We start from the raw sequence: 18,636 nt of genomic DNA, 5'->3' as shown, positions 1-18,636 counted from the left end.
GGGAAGAACAGACGAAAAGGAAGATGAACGACACAGGCAGTAACGTGGAGGGAGAATTGTTTCTGCAGCTAATAGAAAATAGTGGATGGCACATGGCTAACGGAAACATACAGGGGGATGAAGAAGGTGAGTACACCTATACAGGGTGTCCCAGAACAAGTGTCGTTCTTTGAAATGGGAGGTTCCTGAGACCATTCTAAGAGACATTTTCCTTTGCACCAATATTTAGGAGTTATTAACGAAAAACACGGACCAATCAGAGCGCACCCTGGGCCGCCGCGCCGCGCCGCGCCGGCAAGCGAATGTCGGTGGTACGCCGTGACATCGCAACGAACAAGAGTTTCTCGATTATGTGAATGCTCTCCGATTTCAATGAGCTTTGGATATGTGGTCAAGATCATTATTCTGAACAACATTTCTCTTTAGACTTTTTAGCGATCGGCTTTAGTTTACGAGATTATCGCGAGAAACTTTACTTGTAAATCCATGGGATCGATGTACTACTAGCTTCTATCCGATTTCAATGAGCTTTAGATATGTGGTCAAGACCATTATTCTGAACAACATTGGCTTTAGTTTACGAGGTTATCGTAAAAAAAGAGAAGAAGCAGAAACTGATTGTATTAAAAACTCACGTATTCAGCCGTAAATCCATTTGCTGCTTCGAAATGTGTGTCTTGAAATTTCTCCACACTCAAAATCACTGTTCACATTTGTCAACACATAGTTATGCACTAATAATAATTGCCATATCCCTTGTACTGCTGCACAAATCACAACAATCAGGTAATGCAATCACTAGACTGCGGATTTCATGCATTTGTAGCAAACACTAGTAGGTGCATTTTAATACAGTAGAGAGATTAAAATAATTTCAAAACACCATAGTATTATTTTCAACTTCTTAAAATGATCACAGTAAGAATCAAATATCTGTCTGGCTCCTGTCCCTTGTAATAGCGGCAGCCAACATTAATTTTGCATAAAGATCCGCAGTCTAGTGATTAGTTTAAATATCACTATCAAAAACACAGCTAATAGCAATCGTTAGCTTTGAATTGACAAGTCTTTGGAGATGTTCTCTCTACCGCGGCTCGAACGACACTGATTTTCGGCAAGATTTTTCTAAAGAATTTAGGAAGGGCATTTAGAGTGTCGAAATTCGAAATGCACGCTGTAGCACGTTTACGAAAACGACGGGACGGTTAGACGAAAAACAGGACGCGAGAAGGACCGCTGTAAGATTTATGGCAAACACATGTTTAGTTTTTCCTGTAGATTGGTACGCAGAGTCGATGGATAACCGTTCGAAAACGTCGTCTGAAATCGGATAGAAGCTAGTAGTACATCGATCCCATGGATTTACAAGTAAAGTTTCTCGCGATAATCTCGTAAACTAAAGCCGATCGCTAAAAAGTCTAAAGAGAAATGTTGTTCAGAATAATGATCTTGACCACATATCCAAAGCTCATTGAAATCGGAGAGCATTCACATAATCGAGAAACTCTTGTTCGTTGCGATGTCACGGCGTACCACCGACACTCGCTTGCCGGCGCGGCGCGGCGCGGCGGCCCAGGGTGCGCTCTGATTGGTCCGTGTTTTTCGTTAATAACTTCTAAACAAAGCCGCAGTTGACATTGGTGCAAAGGAAAATGTCTCTTAGAATGGTCTCAGGAACCTCCCATTTCAAGGAACGACACTTGTTCTGGGACACCCTGTATATGTAGAAAGCAGAGGGGTTACTGTCATTGATTACGCTATAAGCAATACAGGCAGGACTAGAACAGATTACAGGATTCGAAATCGAGAGTCGAATATAATCAGACCACATGCCCATCTGCGTAACTTTCCGAATTCCGAAGGGTCACAGAAAGTATATAATAAATTTTGTGATTTCGGCGCAGGGTTCAATCATTTATAGAAAACCAGCAAATGTGCAATTAATTAAATATGCTTCTCGACGTTTCGATCCTTATGTGGATCATTCTCAAAGAGACATTTTTTGCGTCTGAAAAATAATATATAATATAATTTGAACAAATATTGTAACACAGCCATTTTTCTTTTTTCCGTTGGATTTACACGGCTGTGTTACAATGTTTGTTCAAATTATATTATATATTATTTTTCAGACGCAAAAAATGTCTCTTTGAGAATGATCCACATAAGGATCGAAACGTCGAGAAGCATGTTTAATTAATTGCACATCTGCTGGTTTTCTATAAATGATTGAACCCTGCGCCGAAATCATAAAATTTATTATATATTTAATTTTCGATCGAGAAGAATTCACCTTTATTTGATCACAGAAAGGATAGGCAAGCGGAGCATAGCAATTTAGAGATGTTAGAGTTGGTAGAAAGAGAGTTAGAGGAGAGCTGGCCGGAGCTGAGAAAGAGAAAATGTATAAGCGAAAGTATGGTCAAGAAAAGTATCAAAATAATGGAAAGAAAGATGGGATAAAGGCTGTGGTGGGAGAAGGGAAATGTAGAGGGGAAAAGAGAAAAGTTAAGGGGTTATATAAAAAGTGGAATGCTGGAGGAATCAAAAAAGAGGAGTATTTGGAAGGGAAGGCGAGCTTCGGAAAATATGTGAAGGCAAATAAAGAAAATAAAAGGAAGAGGAAATAGAGGAGATAAGAAACGCAAAGAATGAGAAAGAAATCTGGGGTTACATAAATAAGGACATGAGAAAACGAAACGATATATATGCGGAAATATAAGCAAAAAGGAGTGGAAAAAACACTTTAGTAGTTTGCTAGGGGGCTCTGAGGATAATACAGTAGGAAAGAAATGAGACAGGGACATATCGGAAGGTGAAGAAGAAGAGACCGTCAAAGAAATAGAGAAGCAGATTCAAGGATTGGAAAGAAGAAAAACGGCGGGAGAGGATGGTATTCCGAGAGAGGCGTGGATATGCAGTAAGGGAAGGGCGAGGGAAAGAATGAAAGAAATATTGAAAAGTCTGAAGAGGGGAGGGATTTCCAAATGACGAAAAGGCGGTGATGATCTTTCCAATTCATGAAAAAGGGGACATGGGTAAGGTAGGAAATTACTGCGGAATCTCCCAGCTGGAGTCGGCCTGCAAGTTGTATGTGAGTATTTTAAACGAAAGACTCAAGAAGGATTAGACGACAAGAATATCTTGCCAGAGACTCGAGCAGAGTTTAGAAAGCAAAGAGGAACGATAGATAACGTATATGTTTCGTAGCCCGTGATAGAAAGAGAGATCGGAAAAAGTGGAGGTAAGGTATTCGCATTTGTAGACCATTGTAGACCTTAAGGCCGCATTCGACAAGGTGAATAGGAAAGAACTTTGGAAGAAAATCGAAGAAAGAGGAGTCGGTAAAGGTCTGATAGAAAGAGTAAAAGAAATCTACGAGGTAACGGAAAATGCGGTAAAGATAAATGAGAGAGAGGAGCTATCAGACGAATTCTGGATAGCGAAGGCGTGCGACAGGGGTATCCCTTGAGCCCGACATTGTTCACCATATTTATAGAGGATTTGGAAGTTTTTAGAAACGAATTAGAGGGGGACCTCAGAATTAGCAAAAAAAGTTCTGGACTTTAACGTACGCAGGTGATATGGGACTCGTGGCAGATAACGAAGAAAGTACATATGAAGAACATGATACGAAGAATTAGAAAGGTGTCTAGATAGGAGGAATCTAACATTAAATACAGAAAAGTCGAAATTTATGTTGTTTAGAAAAGGAGGCGGTAGGTCACGGAAAAGAGAATGAAAATGGAAGGGAGCAGAGGTAGAGGAAGTAAAGGAATTCGTATATCTAGGGGTGAGGTTTCGCAAGAATGGGGAGATGAATAACTACATAAAAGAAAGGGTGAAGAAGGTGAATGTTGTACTAGGACAAGTATGGGGAAGAGGTAAAAGGAAATTTAAGGATGACATCAAAAGAAGGATGTACAGTGGATAACAAAAGTATAAGTTAATACTCTACTTTTCAATTTATTCACTTATAAAAATAAACAGGTTGATTACATATTTAATGGTAATGTTGAAAACAAAATTTATTACGATTATCACCGTGATCTAGAAATGTAGAATGTAGAAAATTTGGTGCGACAAAAGTAAGTTAAAGTATCGTTTAATAACACTGTCCAACACCGTTTCCGCCAGTGAAAGTAAAGTAAGTTGCCGCCCCAGTGGCGCTCATTCATGCCGGGCGAAGATATTTTGCTTTTGTGGTTCGAAAAAAACGTCGACGTTGCAAACTTCAAAGGGCTATATCTCAAGATAAAAGTCTGCTCTATCGCGTGATATAGTTCGATTTTCAGCTGGACCCTTATTTTTTCAGATAAACTCAAAAATATCCTCAAAAATTGGTGCAAATGTGGTGTCTCTCCGACTTTAATGATTGTTTAAACGTGTTCAAACATTGATAATATATTAATATTGGATATCACTGTATTCGGGAAAGTCTACAGAATCTTTTACTGCAAAGAACAATTCAATATCTTTTATAATAACATCACAATATTTGTTTAAAGTTGAAAAATATGTTTTTTTTTTCAAAGTCGTGTTTCTCGAAAACTGTTCGTCTAGGAGAAAAATTAAGGGCAGATTCGGAATCAGCGCACAAAACTCTATAAGAACCAGCATCACAATGTAATTGTGAAACAAATTTGGTGTTGGACAGTGTTATTAAACGATACTTTAATTTACTTTTGTCACACCAAATTTTCTACATTTAGTAGAAAAATCAATATGTTGATAAAACTTCAGATCACAATGATAATCGTAATAAATTTTGTTTTCAACATTACCAGTAAATATGTAATCAACTTGTTTATTTTTATAAGTGAATAAGTATTACTGTTATGGTGATTTCATTATTGAAAAGTTGAGTATTAACTTACTTTTGTTATCCACTGTATATGTTCGATTATCTGGTGATGGTGCTACTGTTATACGGTGCGGAAATTTTTGGTTGCAAAGAAAGAGCAGAAATATTGCAGATCCAGATTAAGTACCTGAAGTGATGCCTTAAGCTATTGCAGATATTAACTTGAAATCACGAGTTGTTAAACGGTGGAAAGAAGCTAAAATTTTCAAGCTTAAGATATTATGGAGACGAGCTTCTTAAGGGGGTAGACTCGTTTCCAGGATTGTTCTCATTTCTCAATAATGCAAAGATCTCTGCTTATCCCGCACTGTATAGTTTCATAGTTACTCCCGATACGAAGTAACTCTGCTTAAAATATTTTCTTGAATGGCAAATAGTGTGAGAGATGATGAAGTGTAAACTTCAAATACAATATCATATACGGAGTGGTCTACCTAACTTAGCAGAAAAATATTATTTGCAGAAAATTTGCTCTTCGATACCATTCAAACTGTCATCAGAATATTTTCTGTATCGTCACGATCGAAGAAGATATGTATGTTGGTTGCTACTTTTAGGTAGAACACTTTGTATATGCAAATATATGTCGTAAATGTAAAACTTACTTTTAGTTTCTTCTTGTTTCATTTTTTTTGCTGGCGTTGGTTGATCGTCGTCACTACTTTCACTTGTATCGGACTGACGCGTAGTTTTAGTTGGTACAATTGCGTCTGGTGGAGTGGACACCATTTTGTCGACATCTTGACGACCGATAAGATCGTCTGGTCTTTCCCATACTGATATGCGCGAAGAAGGATTGTAAAAAAATACGCGTCCATCACCAGTCCAAACAACACACCTGGAAAGAGAAGGTTAAAACTCACGTTTCAACGAAATGTTGCAGCCGCGCCGAAGTAATGTTTAAAAATATACCAAGGAGTTCCAGGCACCGGTGTGCTAGAAATTGGTCTAGACTTATCTTGGGGTTTAGCAACCTCCTTAGGCGCAGCTTCCTCTTTTTTAGGTTTGTTAGTATCGGCTTCTTTTACACTATCTTTGGCTTCGTGATTACTTTCTTGCTGCTTTTCTTGTTTGGTGGGTTCGGTAGCAACGTTATTATTAGGTACCGTCGAACTAGGGACAACGGTATTTGTAGAATTCACAGCTGCTTCCTCTGCCTTTTGCCGTAAAGCTAATTTTGCACCTGAAAGCATATTCAATTATATCTACTGCTGCATTTTCTTCTTCGGTTCATTCCATGCGAACTCGATCACTTTCTGCAGGCACCATCGTCGATTTTGTTCTCAATGAAATATGTTGTAGTCCATGTGAAATTAGGGGGTGTTTAAGTCATCATTTAGCCCGTTTCGAAATTTTTTAGAAATGGCAGGCCGTCAAAGTTTTCAATTTTTGCCCATTTTGGCGAAAACGTGCCTCACTCACGAATTTGTAACTCAGGAACTATTTGTCCGATTGAGCTACATTTTTTCTTGTTTTATTCGGAAAGGATTGGGCTAGTACTAAATAATTTTTTCAACCCCGACAATCAACTTTATAATGTCGAAAACTTTAAAACGAATTCTCTTTTTACGTTTTTTTCGATGATGACTCCAATTTTAATGATACCATCTTTTTCAAGAGGAAACCTCAAGAAATACTACCATATCTTTTTCAAAATTTAAATCACTGAGCCCCATCATCGAAAAAAACGTAAAAAAAGAGGGTTATTGTTGCTCGCTCGCTTCGCTCGCTCGCGGGTAGGACTGCTCTTGCGAAAGGGTTAGTGGTACGCATGGCTAGTAGTACCTATAGCTATTAATGTTTTTTTTTTATTTGGTGTGTGACTCTCCACGAGCCACACAAAGAACTTCCTGATTCGTTAGTTGTAGTATATTATTATCATTATTAAGTGTACGTTTTAAGAAGATTATACGTTTTCAGAGAAATTCAATAGTTTTCTACTTATCAAAATGTTTGCTATATGGCGTCGCATTAAACGAACATCGCAGGCTCGTTACTCGCTTGGTTCCTTGTTATAGCATACTAATGTTGCAAAATAAATTGTCTTAATTAGTTTTTCGCAAATGATACAACTCCTCATTATCCGGGTTTGCAGTATTGATCTTGGTTTTCTTCGATACTGTTAATTTAAATTGTCCCAAAATATATAAACCGCGCTCAATTTTGAAACTCTGCTCAGTGCTACATACAACATTTGTAGAGTTCATTTTTCTGATGTTTTAAAATTCAAACATACTTTCTCGTATGTTTGTCCCTGACTTTTATGAATCGTAATCGCTTCAGCAGGAACCACTGGAAATTGACTACGTGTGATTTGATATTTTTCCTCACTCGACATATTTACTTGATTCGATATTTTTATTATTGGTGTTAAATATTGATGAATATTTGCATTTTTCATATAATCACGATAACGAGTTCTTACTTTCACTCCTACTGTGGCCAATTGAAAATCTAACCACAATATAGACGGAATTTTAGTATTTTCTTGAAAAGTAATAAATTTTAATATTCCGCATGTGTGCTCCATTAACTAATCCGTTATCAACATCAATGTTATTAATAATTATCATATAGTTTATATTAATTTTCAATTTAATCTCAGTTAATAATTCGTTTTGAACTGATTGTTTTTTTAAAGATTGTAATATAAAGGGCCTAGCCGATTAAGATGGTCAAAACTGCCCTTAGAGCTTTTTCAATGGCTATTGAACCATTCGAAAGCTGCCCAAGAAAAACCCCTATGAGTAAAATTTCAGCCCTCTCTAGCTTGCCCGTGAGGGTAGTTACAGGGTAAAATAGATTTTGCGCTTTTCGGCGCATTTTCCGGTCTAAAATGCGTTCTAAAATTCTGAAAAAAATGTGACACATTCCTGATCCTAAGGCGCATTTTTGAGAATTTTTTCAGATTTTTTTGTTTCAAACTGTGGTCGTAAAAAATGAAAAACCTCAAAAAAATCGGAAAAATATTTTTTCTCAAAAATATGAAAACATGCCATTCTACTGTTTGGTTCCCTGATAAAGTACTATAACAGGCAATGTTGTCAATTTTTTTCACATTTTTTGTTCGGCTGCATCATTGTCAAAAACAATAAAAACCGAATTTTTTCGACGTTTTTGCTATGAGGAGGAAAGTTACACTTGTTGGCTTTACCGTGTGCGTATATTAAGTAATTTTTAGCGTTATTACACTGAAACAAGCAATTATTTTACCTAAAAAATGTGATTTGAGAGAAAGCAAAATTGTATTCTGTGCGATATATACCTGAATGTTCGCAACGCTTACAACATCGCCGGTTGGCACAGCGGTTAAGGCGTCCGACTACGGAGCGGATACTCTGGGGTTCGAATCCTGTCGATAGCAGTTTTTTTCCATACGTCAAACTTCATTTTTTCAATTTCTTATTATGTATGTAGTTTACTCATATGAGTTTAACAATATTTTTTAAATGTTTTAAAAATATTCAAGTAATATTTTTAAGTAAAATACGTACAAAAATAGTTTTGGAGTATCTATTATTTCCTTGATTCTCTAATTGTATATGTTCATCATGGCGGTCCTGTTTAACATTTTTAACATTAAAAATCATGAATATAGTTTCTAGGCCTTTCGGAATTTGTAGAAACGGGTAAAATAGAAAGAAGTATATATAGCAGCTGTTCTTCAGAGTTGTCATTGTTAGCCAATTAGCTGCTGTTTTTACGTGACCTGTTAATTACAGAATTATTTATTTCTCATAAAAGTAAATATTTGTATGGAGTTGATAGAAATAGACTTATCTTTTATAATTCTGGGGAGAATGCGGGATTTTATAGGCACTGAGACCAGAGTTGACCGTCGACGGTACATGCATTATGCTGGAGTTTTATAATACTTTTTATGATCCAAAACTATTTTTGTATGTATTTTGCTTAAAAATGTTACTTGAATATTTTTAAAACATTTAAAAAATATTGTTAAACTCATATGAGTAAACTACATACATAATAAGAAATTGAAAAAATGAAGTTTGACGTATGGAAAAAATACTGCTATCGACAGGATTCGAACCCCAGAGTATCTGCTCCGTAGTCGGACGCCTTAACCGCTGTGCCAACCGGCGATGTTGTAAGCGTTGCGAACATTCAGGTATATATCGCACAGAATACAATTTTGCTTTCTCTCAAATCACATTTTTTAGGTAAAATAATTGCTTGTTTCAGTGTAATAACGCTAAAAATTACTTAATATACGCCCACGGTAAAGCCAACAAGTGTAACTTTCCTCCTCACAGCAAAAACGTCGAAAAAATTCGGTTTTTATTGTTTTTGACAATGATGCAGCCGAACAAAAAATGTGAAAAAAATTGACAACATTGCCTGTTATAGTACTTTATCAGGGAACCAAACAGTAGAATGGCATGTTTTCATATTTTTGAGAAAAAATATTTTTCCGATTTTTTTGAGGTTTTTCATTTTTTACGACCACAGTTTGAAACAAAAAAATCTGAAAAATTCTCAAAAATGCGCCTTGGGATCAGGAATGTGTCACATTTTTTTCAGAATTTTAGACGCATTTTAGACCGGAAAATGCGCCGAAAAGCGCAAAATCTATTTTACCCTGTAACTACCCTCACGGGCAAGCTAGAGGGCTGAAATTTTACTCAGAGGGGTTTTTCTTGGGCAGCTTTCGAATGGTTCAATAGCCATTGAAAAAGCTCTAAGGGCAGTTTTGACCATCTTAATCGGCTAGGCCCTTTTTTTTGTACTTTCATCGATATTCTTTGAAAATGTATTCTAGGGAGTAGAGATGATTAACTCACTCTTGCATTGGGATAATTTTCGATTATTGTAAGCGGAAACATTAGCATAAGGTACAAAAAAAAATTTTGTTTAAATTAAAAAAATTTTTTTTTAAATTTTGAAAAATGAAAAAATTTTTTTTGTGTAATTACGTTTGTTTCTTCGGTGGAAACCTTCCGTTCTCTCGTATAAATTGCATTGTTGAATGAACTTCTTTCGAAAAAAAATAAAAAAACTAAAAAACTACTGGACCAAAATCTAATCAGCTCTAAGTTACGACGGGGCACATAGATTGCATCATTCATCATTCTGATCGCGTTGTTACTTTTTCAGAAAACGTTAACAAAAAATTTGATACCATAGAAACAGGCATACGCGCGACACACACACACGCACGCGCGCGCGCGCACACACACACACACACACACACGCGCGAACATTTTGATAAAAATAGTCTAAAATGACTCCAATGACCATGAAACGTGAAGATCTGCTAAAAAATCGATTTTCGATTTTCGGGGTCATTACAATAACTTCCCTATAAAATCGGGAAGTTAAAAAGAGTTTGTTTAAATTTTTAGACATTATAAAGTTGATTGTCGGGGTTGAAAAAATTATTTTGTAATAGCCCAATCCTTTCCGAATAAAACAAGAAAAAAATGTAGCTCAATCGGACAAATAGTTCCTGAGATACAAATTCGTGAGTGAGGCACGTTTTCGCCAAAATGGGCAAAAATTGAAAACTTTGACGGCCTGCCATTTCTAAAAAATTTCGAAACGGGCTAAATGATGACTTAAACACCCCCTAATTTCACATGGACTACAACATATTTCATTGAGAACAAAATCGACGATGGTGCCTGCAGAAAGTGATCGAGTTTGCATGGAATGACACCTTTTTATATTAAATTTATATTATGAATAACATACTTTCAAGATCTTTCAGAGGTTGCGGTTTTTCCCATACAGATTCACCAGCTTTACTATTGTAATAATACAACCTTCCATCTGGAGCACGATGCTCCGTCCATACCATGGCAGATGCTACTAGTTCCTGATCAAGCTGTGCCAGTATGGCAGGATCTTCTGCTGGTGCCTGCGGAGCCATTACACCGTGTGGCATTTGTGGCATGCCTAAAATACATTGTTCTTTTAAATAAAATACTCGGTAATTATAGAAGTACCAGGGCTTGAAAAAAATCTGTTTAAAACTGTTACACACGGTGTGGCACCTAAGACTTACACCGAAAATATTTCCGTTGTTTTTAGTAATACAAGAAAATGTTTCAGGCAGAAAATGTTTGGTTCAGCGGGGCAATTATTGTAACGGAGAAGTTTTCTTTCTCTGGGTCATATTTTCCGATATATGAAGGTCATCGTCGCCTTTTTTGTGTAACATCAAATGACCTTTGAAGGAGTTATTCTTTAAAAAACATATAACTTAACGTACAAAAACCATGTTCGTGCTACCATACTCTACCAGGGTTCTGTTGATGTAAACACTGAAACATTGTCGAAAGACATCTCTTGATTACAAACTGCCGTACCATGCAACACTTTGTGTCATATTATATCAGTATGATTTCAGTCTGATTCGAAATGTCGTATTAGATCGGTGAAAAATGTGATAGTGCAATCGTCTACTGCTAATATAGAAAAAATGCAGTGCAAGCTCAATTATAATATGCAAAAACATATTCTGATCGGAGACATCCTAGAGTTCAAACTGTCAGGGGCGTCTTCAAGGTCTTTCGAGAAACTAGAAGTGCAGAGAAGAAAAAATAAATAATGAAGAAAACTAGAAGAAAAATAAATTATGAAATAGAGTGTTTACGTCAACAGAAGCCTAGTAAAGTACGGTAAGCATGAACATGGTCTTCGTATGTTAAGTTATGCTTTTTGAAGAATAACTCCTACGAAGGTCACACATTTGGAGGTAAACATATTATACATGGTTGAATTTGTCTTTTCATTAGCAATAATGTTACACTAATAAAAATACGTGGTTCTATTTAAAAAAACGACGACGATGATGAAAATATGACCTAGAGAAGAAAAACTTCTCCTTCACAATAATTGTCCAAATGGACCAAAATTTTCTGCCTGAAACATTTTCTTGTACTACTAAAAACAACGGAGATATTTTCGGTGTAAGTCTTAGGTGCCTCACCCTGTATAAAGGCTCTGATTAAAATGATTATGATTCACTTTTATTTTGAATAACTCTTACAAAGAACCGAAATTTCCAGCTAATATGTGTTTCGATTACGGTTCTTATGTCGGTTTCAAAGAGGTATTCTTTCGGTTCATAAGGTCGTGTCCATCTGAGAGTGTCTGTCAATAGTTGCTCCAGAGAGTACTCTCGGAGATTGACGTGAGAGTGATGAATTTTCAGATGAATTTCGATAGTTATAAGATTACTCGTGAACAGAATGCATGCGCCAAAGTGAGCTGCAACTGTTGCAACGTACTGAATGAGAAAAAAGAAATATTCTAGAAAGAGAAAATGCTGGACTAAACCATGGATAGTGATCAGTCGGATCTAATTAATGAGTGTATCGTAGAAACAATACTAGTCCTCGCGTCTAATTTCTATATATTTAACAATATATAATAATAGTAATTTGGTTAGTTAATTTTTCAATGAAAATAGAAAAATCGATGTCGATATATAAATATTTTTAAATTGAGGATTCTCTGACTTCTGCATCAGACCATACTTTCCCGCCCATTGTTCGATTTATGTACGAATGGCGTTCGTATAGCTGATAGTCGCTCGCCGAGGGAAAATTTGAACGTGTCGAGTTACAATGAGAGTTTCAACTAGGGCTGTAACTTTCCTTCGAAGGTCGAAGATTTCGAAGCTTAGAAGCTTCGATTTCAGAAACTTCGAAGGAAAGTTACAGCCCTACTGAATACGTGAGTTTTGTCAAGCGCCAAGCCTGTCGTGCCTTTCTTTTCATTTAGTCCGCGATATCCGATTTCACCGAAGTTAATAAAACTCATTAAAATTTTGTTTGCAAAGTATTATTTTTTAAGTACATTCGTGATACGATCCCGAAATTTGTTAATAGAATGCAATCTTTTAAATTTAATTTAATTACGAAAAGTCCAAACGGAAAGTTCAGTGTCAGTCACCAGTGACTGAAAGTTAATATTTTTATTTATCAAAAATCGTGATGGTATGAAACTCGTAAGTTACAACTTCATACGTTTCAAAGACTTTGAAATTTCGAGCACTTGGAAGTCTTCGAAGCTTCGGAAAAGTTGCAGCCCTAGTTTCAACTTAATGTTCGCTCTCCGAGAGTTTTTCGTGCAGTTCTCCGCTAGCACTCTCAATACCGTGTACATACACTGACGAATTTCACTGTCGAAAGTCGAAAGTAACTCGCGATAGTTTTGCTCTCCGATGGACACGTACCTTTACGATTATAAGATGATAAGTAATTCATATGTCCAATTATTATAGCTGTATCTTAACTCCTTGCCGTATTTTAACGAGTTACACTCGTCATGAAGATTTGAAACAAAGTCTAACAAGTATGAATGTTACGCCTTTCTTTTTAAATGAAATAAAATTTGATTCGTTTGTAATCAATGTTTAACTGTAATGTGTAACTGTAAAGAAAATGATACAGCAAGGGGTTAATGTATACGTACATATACTTGATAAAGTATTTATAGAAAAAGTTGAAACATTTATACGGGGTGTAAGAAAACGTAATGATCATCCGTTCTTGGGGTGAACCTAGACCTCTGAATCGGTGGACATTCGTAAAAGAAACTTCCCGCAGAATTGTTCATAACAAAGAAAATTAACAGACGTCTAGTAGATTCATCCTTAGAACTGTCAATCATCACTTTTTTTTACACCATGTATGAAACTTTTTTCCTTTTCTATAACTTTATAAATCATACGTACGTATACAGTAAAGTGCAGTTATAATAATTCGAAATATTCATTACGGAAAATTTGATGCCAGAATCGATTCTATAACCGTAACAACCGAAAGAATAACTGTTTGAAACCGATATAAGAACCGTGATCGAAACAGATATTAGCTGGAAATTTCAGTTCTTTGTAACAGTAGTTCAAAATAAAATAATCCCAATTATCGATCGTAAATGTTCAATATTTAATTTAATAATGCTTTCGGCGTTTTACTGTAGTACGTTATAAACCAGCAGCGTGTACAAATCAAATTTTCGATGCTCAATTTTACATAACTAAAGATATTATAGCAAACGCAAATTCTACCTTTGAAAAAGGTTCAAAACTGAACCGAAACGTTAGGAAAGAAGAAAAGTTTTTTGCAAAATTGCTAGATTTATTAATTGATCGAAACGGTAGCGCCGAAAGCATAATTAAATTAATTAAATTAAATGTTCAAAATAAAGATTCTTCGTAACTGTTTTACGAACCGAAACCAATATTATAACATTTTTCAAGCCCCAAGAAGTACCTTTTATACAGAATAAGCACAGTTTATATCACCCCAATTTGTTTGCGGTGGACCATAGCCTCCGAAAGGTTGAAAACCTGGTGGTGGCATACCGAAAGGTGCTGCACCAAATTGTGTCGCAATTGGACCACCGAATTGATTTGGCATCCTATGTTGCATAGGTATCATATTAGGAGGTGGCTGCATCATATTTGTGTTCACTGCTGGTGTATTCATAGTTGGAGTACTAGTAACAGTTGCAGGTGCTGCACCTGAATATCAACAAAAACGAGAGTTTTAATGACTTTAATGACTTTTAAAATTAATAAATTTTATATTTTTCCACAAAAACAGTAATAATACCATTTGTTTGAGTAGCGTCAGGTGGTTGCGCGTTAACATCCGGTGTCTCACCAAGCGTGGGAGGTGGACCTGTCCCAGGTGGAGCAGTACTAAGTTGATTCATAGCGTCTGTATTATTTGTCGATGGTTCATTATTTTGAGAAATTCTATTCTCACTAATTTGACTTGGTGTAGTAGCTGTTGACGTAGGGGTGCTAGAAGGGGCGTTCTGCTTAGACGCTCCGTGTACCAACTGTTCCAACTATAAGAGAATTATTACATATATAAATATATTGTGGATGCATTGAGTCATTGCCACCCAATTCTGATATTAGAAGCAAACACTTTCGAACAGGTTCTTCCCTTCAAACAGTCACAAAATCCGAAAATTCGGGAGTTGAGATAAAAATTAGAATGCGCTGAGGATAAATATTATGAGTTGCGCGACGGTTTAATACATAAAAAGCAGGGTAATAATAAATTATTGTTCTTGGTAGCAGAATGTATGGAAGCTAATGTTATTCGAGCTTCCCATGACGAATTAGGTCATTTCGGCATTGATAAGTATCTCCAGAACATACTGGTTTCCAGACATGAGGAAAAAGGTCAAAGAGCATATAAGTAATTGTTTAAAATGCATTGATTTCTCGAGTCCTAGTGGAAAACCAGAAGGATATTTGCACAGTCTTGATAAGGATAGTCTACAGTTCCAAACTATACATATAGATCATTATGGCCCTTTGGAGCAATGTAGTCGAGGTTATAAACACATTTTATCGATAGTTGATGGTTTCACTAAATATATCAAATTGTATCCCTGTAAGTCCACCAAATACGAAGAAACTATTCGTCATTTAAAGGAATATTTTCGTTATAACATGTTTCACTTCAGGATCGTTTAAGGATTTTATACATAGCGAAGACACAGAACATGTTCGGGTCGCTATTGGGACAATCGTATCATCAGGCCCACGTTATCAAAATTAAGTGAAAGTCCGAGAATATGGGATCGAATACTAGAGACGGTAGAATTCGCGATAAATAACACTGTTTACCGTTCAACGAATGAAACTCCTTGTAAATTGCTTTTCGGAAGGAACCAGTTCCGAGTGGTAAATGATAAATTACGAGTAATTTTTGAAGCACAGAAAAATGAAGAAAGAGACCTGGTGGCAACACCTATTATATTTATAATCGTACACACAAAAAGGCGACAGTATACAAAACTGGTGACTATATTATGATACGAAATCGAGATGTTACACCCGGTATTAATAAAAAGCTGATCCCAAAATTCAAAGGCCTGTATGAAGTGAAAAAAAGTATTAGACAAAGATAAGTATATGGTAGAGGACATTGATGGTTTCCAACTGACGAGGGTTCCATTTTCAGGAATCGTTGGACCAGATCAGATGAAACCATGGACTGGTCTTTAATTTAAGCTATAAAATTTGTATTCAAGTCTTTGTATTAACTTAAGCACTTTATGTTAACATAGTTAGTAAGATAAACATGAGATTGTAATATGGAGTCGTGATCGAGGACGATCACAATTATCAGGATTGGCCGAGTTGTAGACAATTCTTTGAACAGTCGCTACCGAAGAGTAGGCGACGATCGAGTGTTTTGTTCACGTTTCGGCGTTACAACGTTGAAAACAAACATCAGTCGAATAAATAACGTTGCAAAAGTAAGACGTCTCGCATTTATTCTCTCTTTAAGTTCCTGAATTTTAAAATCGCTTAATGATTGTTTCTGTTCGACGGACATTTTCGGTTGTTGAAAGAATAAAAAAATGTTCATAACAATTCCAAAGTTCACCAAAACTATCGCGAATCGCAATTGTTCAGAAAAGTCACCAAGATTCGTTTTACACAGTCACGTAAAGCAAAATTGTAGTGCCCGTAGAACTTTATTTCCAACGAATCCCACTTCTGAATTTATAGTCGACGGCGTATAGAGAGATTAAAGGCGAGACATCTTGCTTTTGTAACGTTATTTATTCACCACACTTGTCCGTCGCCTACTTTTCGGTAGCGACCGTTCAAAGAATCGCCTACGATATATACATATATACATATATATATATCAAATTATGCAAGAAAATGTTGAAAAATAATTTGACAAACCTGATCTTGCACCATGACCTTAACATTTGGTCCCTCTGGTTTTGTCCATGTAGTCTCTCTCGTACGAATATTGTAGTAATAAGACTTTCCGTCTGGTGTTTTTGTTTCTACCCACACTTCGCCATTGAGATCTAAGCCTGGAATGTTTGCTTGTTGTTGCGCCTGTTGCTGCGGGGGCTGCTGCTGACCTGGAATCTATATCAAGAATCCCTGTTTTACATTTTAGATGCAAGGCCTATTAATTTTCTGTAAATCGAAATTTACGTTATTCATATTTGGAGGTCCCATTCCAGGAGGTGGTCCATATGGGCCTGGACCTGTCCCAATTGGGCCATTCATCATGTGTGGCGGTGGCTAATAGCATATAAAGTTAAATAACCCTTAATCAGCTAATTCAAGAAATCGAATAACATGCGAGCAATAATTACCATTCCTGGAGGTCCCATTAAATTTGGCGGTCCCATCAGATTCTGTGGTCCCATAGGTCCCCAACTAGGATCAAACGGCGGAGGCCCCCTAAAGCGTGGCCCTGTTGGCCCTGATGGACAGTTTTGCCTAGGCGGTCCCTCAAATGGAAAACCATTGTTTGCTCCACGAAACACCGGTCCTCTGGGTCCGAATCCTCTTCCTCGAAACCTCGGAGGCGCACTTCTCATGGGAAAATCAAACCCACCTCTGCTACGACCCCTTAAATTATTATTATATATCTTGACTATGTACTTTACGTACCATACGTCTGAATCATTCACCCAAGTGTAGACATCATCTTCTTCCTGAGTTTAACTTTACATAAACTACATAAACAATAATTTTGCATATTACGTTATAAAGGCGCCATTACCTTTGCCATTGAATACACCGAAATGAAGAAAAATATTCACTCGCGCGAACAAAGAAAAAATTTTGAACACAAAAAAATATAGAGTAGTATTAACAGAACACCATACTGAACAATTGTGGGTAAATCATTTCATCGTATAGGAGCGTAAGTAGAAACGATAGTCATATATCTATAGTATTATAAATATTAGGTATTTATTGGAGTACGGAATTCGGATTGCTCGCATTAAATGTATTATGGAGGCGGACAGGATTATGTATGGGACGACTTAACCTTACTTCTTGTTCTTTTATTTTCGACGACGCGTAACTCAACGAATGTGTATGGGGTGTTAGGAAAAACTGTAACGCACCTAAAGCCTCCTCGTCCCCGAGGTACGAAATGTCTATAATCTTCTCCATCGTAACCATAATTCTCAGTTCCTTCCATGCACTCATCATTGTGCTCCTGTTCATTATTAGAAACAGTTTCCGTAGTCGCAGAAACTTGTTCAGTACTCGCTTCCATTTTACGTGATTTTACGCTAATACAGAAATTAATATTTTCTTTTCTACACGCCCATCTATTTCTTTCCTCAGGCTTGCACAAAAACGCCGCAAACAAATCACTATTTTATTCGATGTGAGTGGATGTGAGCCGTAAACATATTATTGCCAACGTAAACAATAAATTTTCCTAGGCATTTTAACAGTGGCGCAAACATAACAAACCACGTGATGGCCAGTGACAGGCAATGATGCCATGGACATAGGAATAAGGGGGTAGTATCAGTATATGAGAGTGCTCACGCCCGGGTTCTGAGTTGCCTCCGGTATAGTGCTGCCACCACCAAAATCTTAGCCTGGATCAGCTCCAAGACCGACAGTAGAGCGGATTTCCCCCTCCCACTTTTAGCCTGGATCAGCTCCTAGACCGACGGTAGAGCGGATTTCCCCCTCCCACTTTTAGCCTGGATCAGCACCTAGACCGACGGTAGAGCGGACGCTTAGCCTGGACACCGACGAGATACTATTAAAGACTGCCAGCCCCTGTGTTATTCAGCGGGGCCAGTAAGTGGGCGTGAGTGGGCGCGGGCACCGACGAGATACTATTAAAGACTGCCAGCCCCTGTGTTATTCCGCGGGACCAGTAAGTGGGCGCGAGTGGGCGCGGGGATAACGTGAAAGTTACAGTGATCTGATATACCACATCGCTAAAAATTCTAAATAGTGCTAAAATAGTGCCAAAACATCGTCT

General features: G+C 37.0%; 1 protein-coding gene across 5 annotated transcripts in view; it reads right to left on the bottom strand.

The window, feature by feature from the left end:
- LOC143212397 (transcription elongation regulator 1) overlaps nt 1-18,046 on the bottom strand; it is a 70,603-nt gene extending 52,557 nt beyond the window's left edge. The window contains exons 1-9 of one of the 5 annotated variants that reach the window (XM_076431182.1): nt 17,753-18,046; nt 16,988-17,246; nt 16,824-16,913; nt 16,560-16,754; nt 14,452-14,692; nt 14,130-14,360; nt 10,577-10,780; nt 5,777-6,047; nt 5,470-5,702 (exon numbers count right to left, since the gene is read on the bottom strand). In XM_076431182.1, coding sequence (XP_076287297.1) covers nt 5,470-5,702; nt 5,777-6,047; nt 10,577-10,780; nt 14,130-14,360; nt 14,452-14,692; nt 16,560-16,754; nt 16,824-16,913; nt 16,988-17,246; nt 17,753-17,907 — 1,879 coding nt within the window. In that variant the 5' untranslated portion in view covers nt 17,908-18,046. The remainder of the gene's footprint in view (nt 1-5,469; nt 5,703-5,776; nt 6,048-10,576; nt 10,781-14,129; nt 14,361-14,451; nt 14,693-16,559; nt 16,755-16,823; nt 16,914-16,987; nt 17,247-17,752) is intronic. The other 4 variants (XM_076431177.1, XM_076431180.1, XM_076431178.1 and 1 more) reach the window with 4 other exon arrangements.
- Nucleotides 18,047-18,636: the final 590 nt, after the last annotated feature.

The sequence above is a fragment of the Lasioglossum baleicum genome, chromosome 9, assembly GCF_051020765.1.
Source record: "Lasioglossum baleicum chromosome 9, iyLasBale1, whole genome shotgun sequence".
Classification (NCBI taxonomy): domain Eukaryota; kingdom Metazoa; phylum Arthropoda; class Insecta; order Hymenoptera; family Halictidae; genus Lasioglossum; species Lasioglossum baleicum.
The sequence above is the reverse complement of the archived record's forward strand: the minus strand, read 5'-3'. Positions and strand labels throughout refer to the sequence as shown.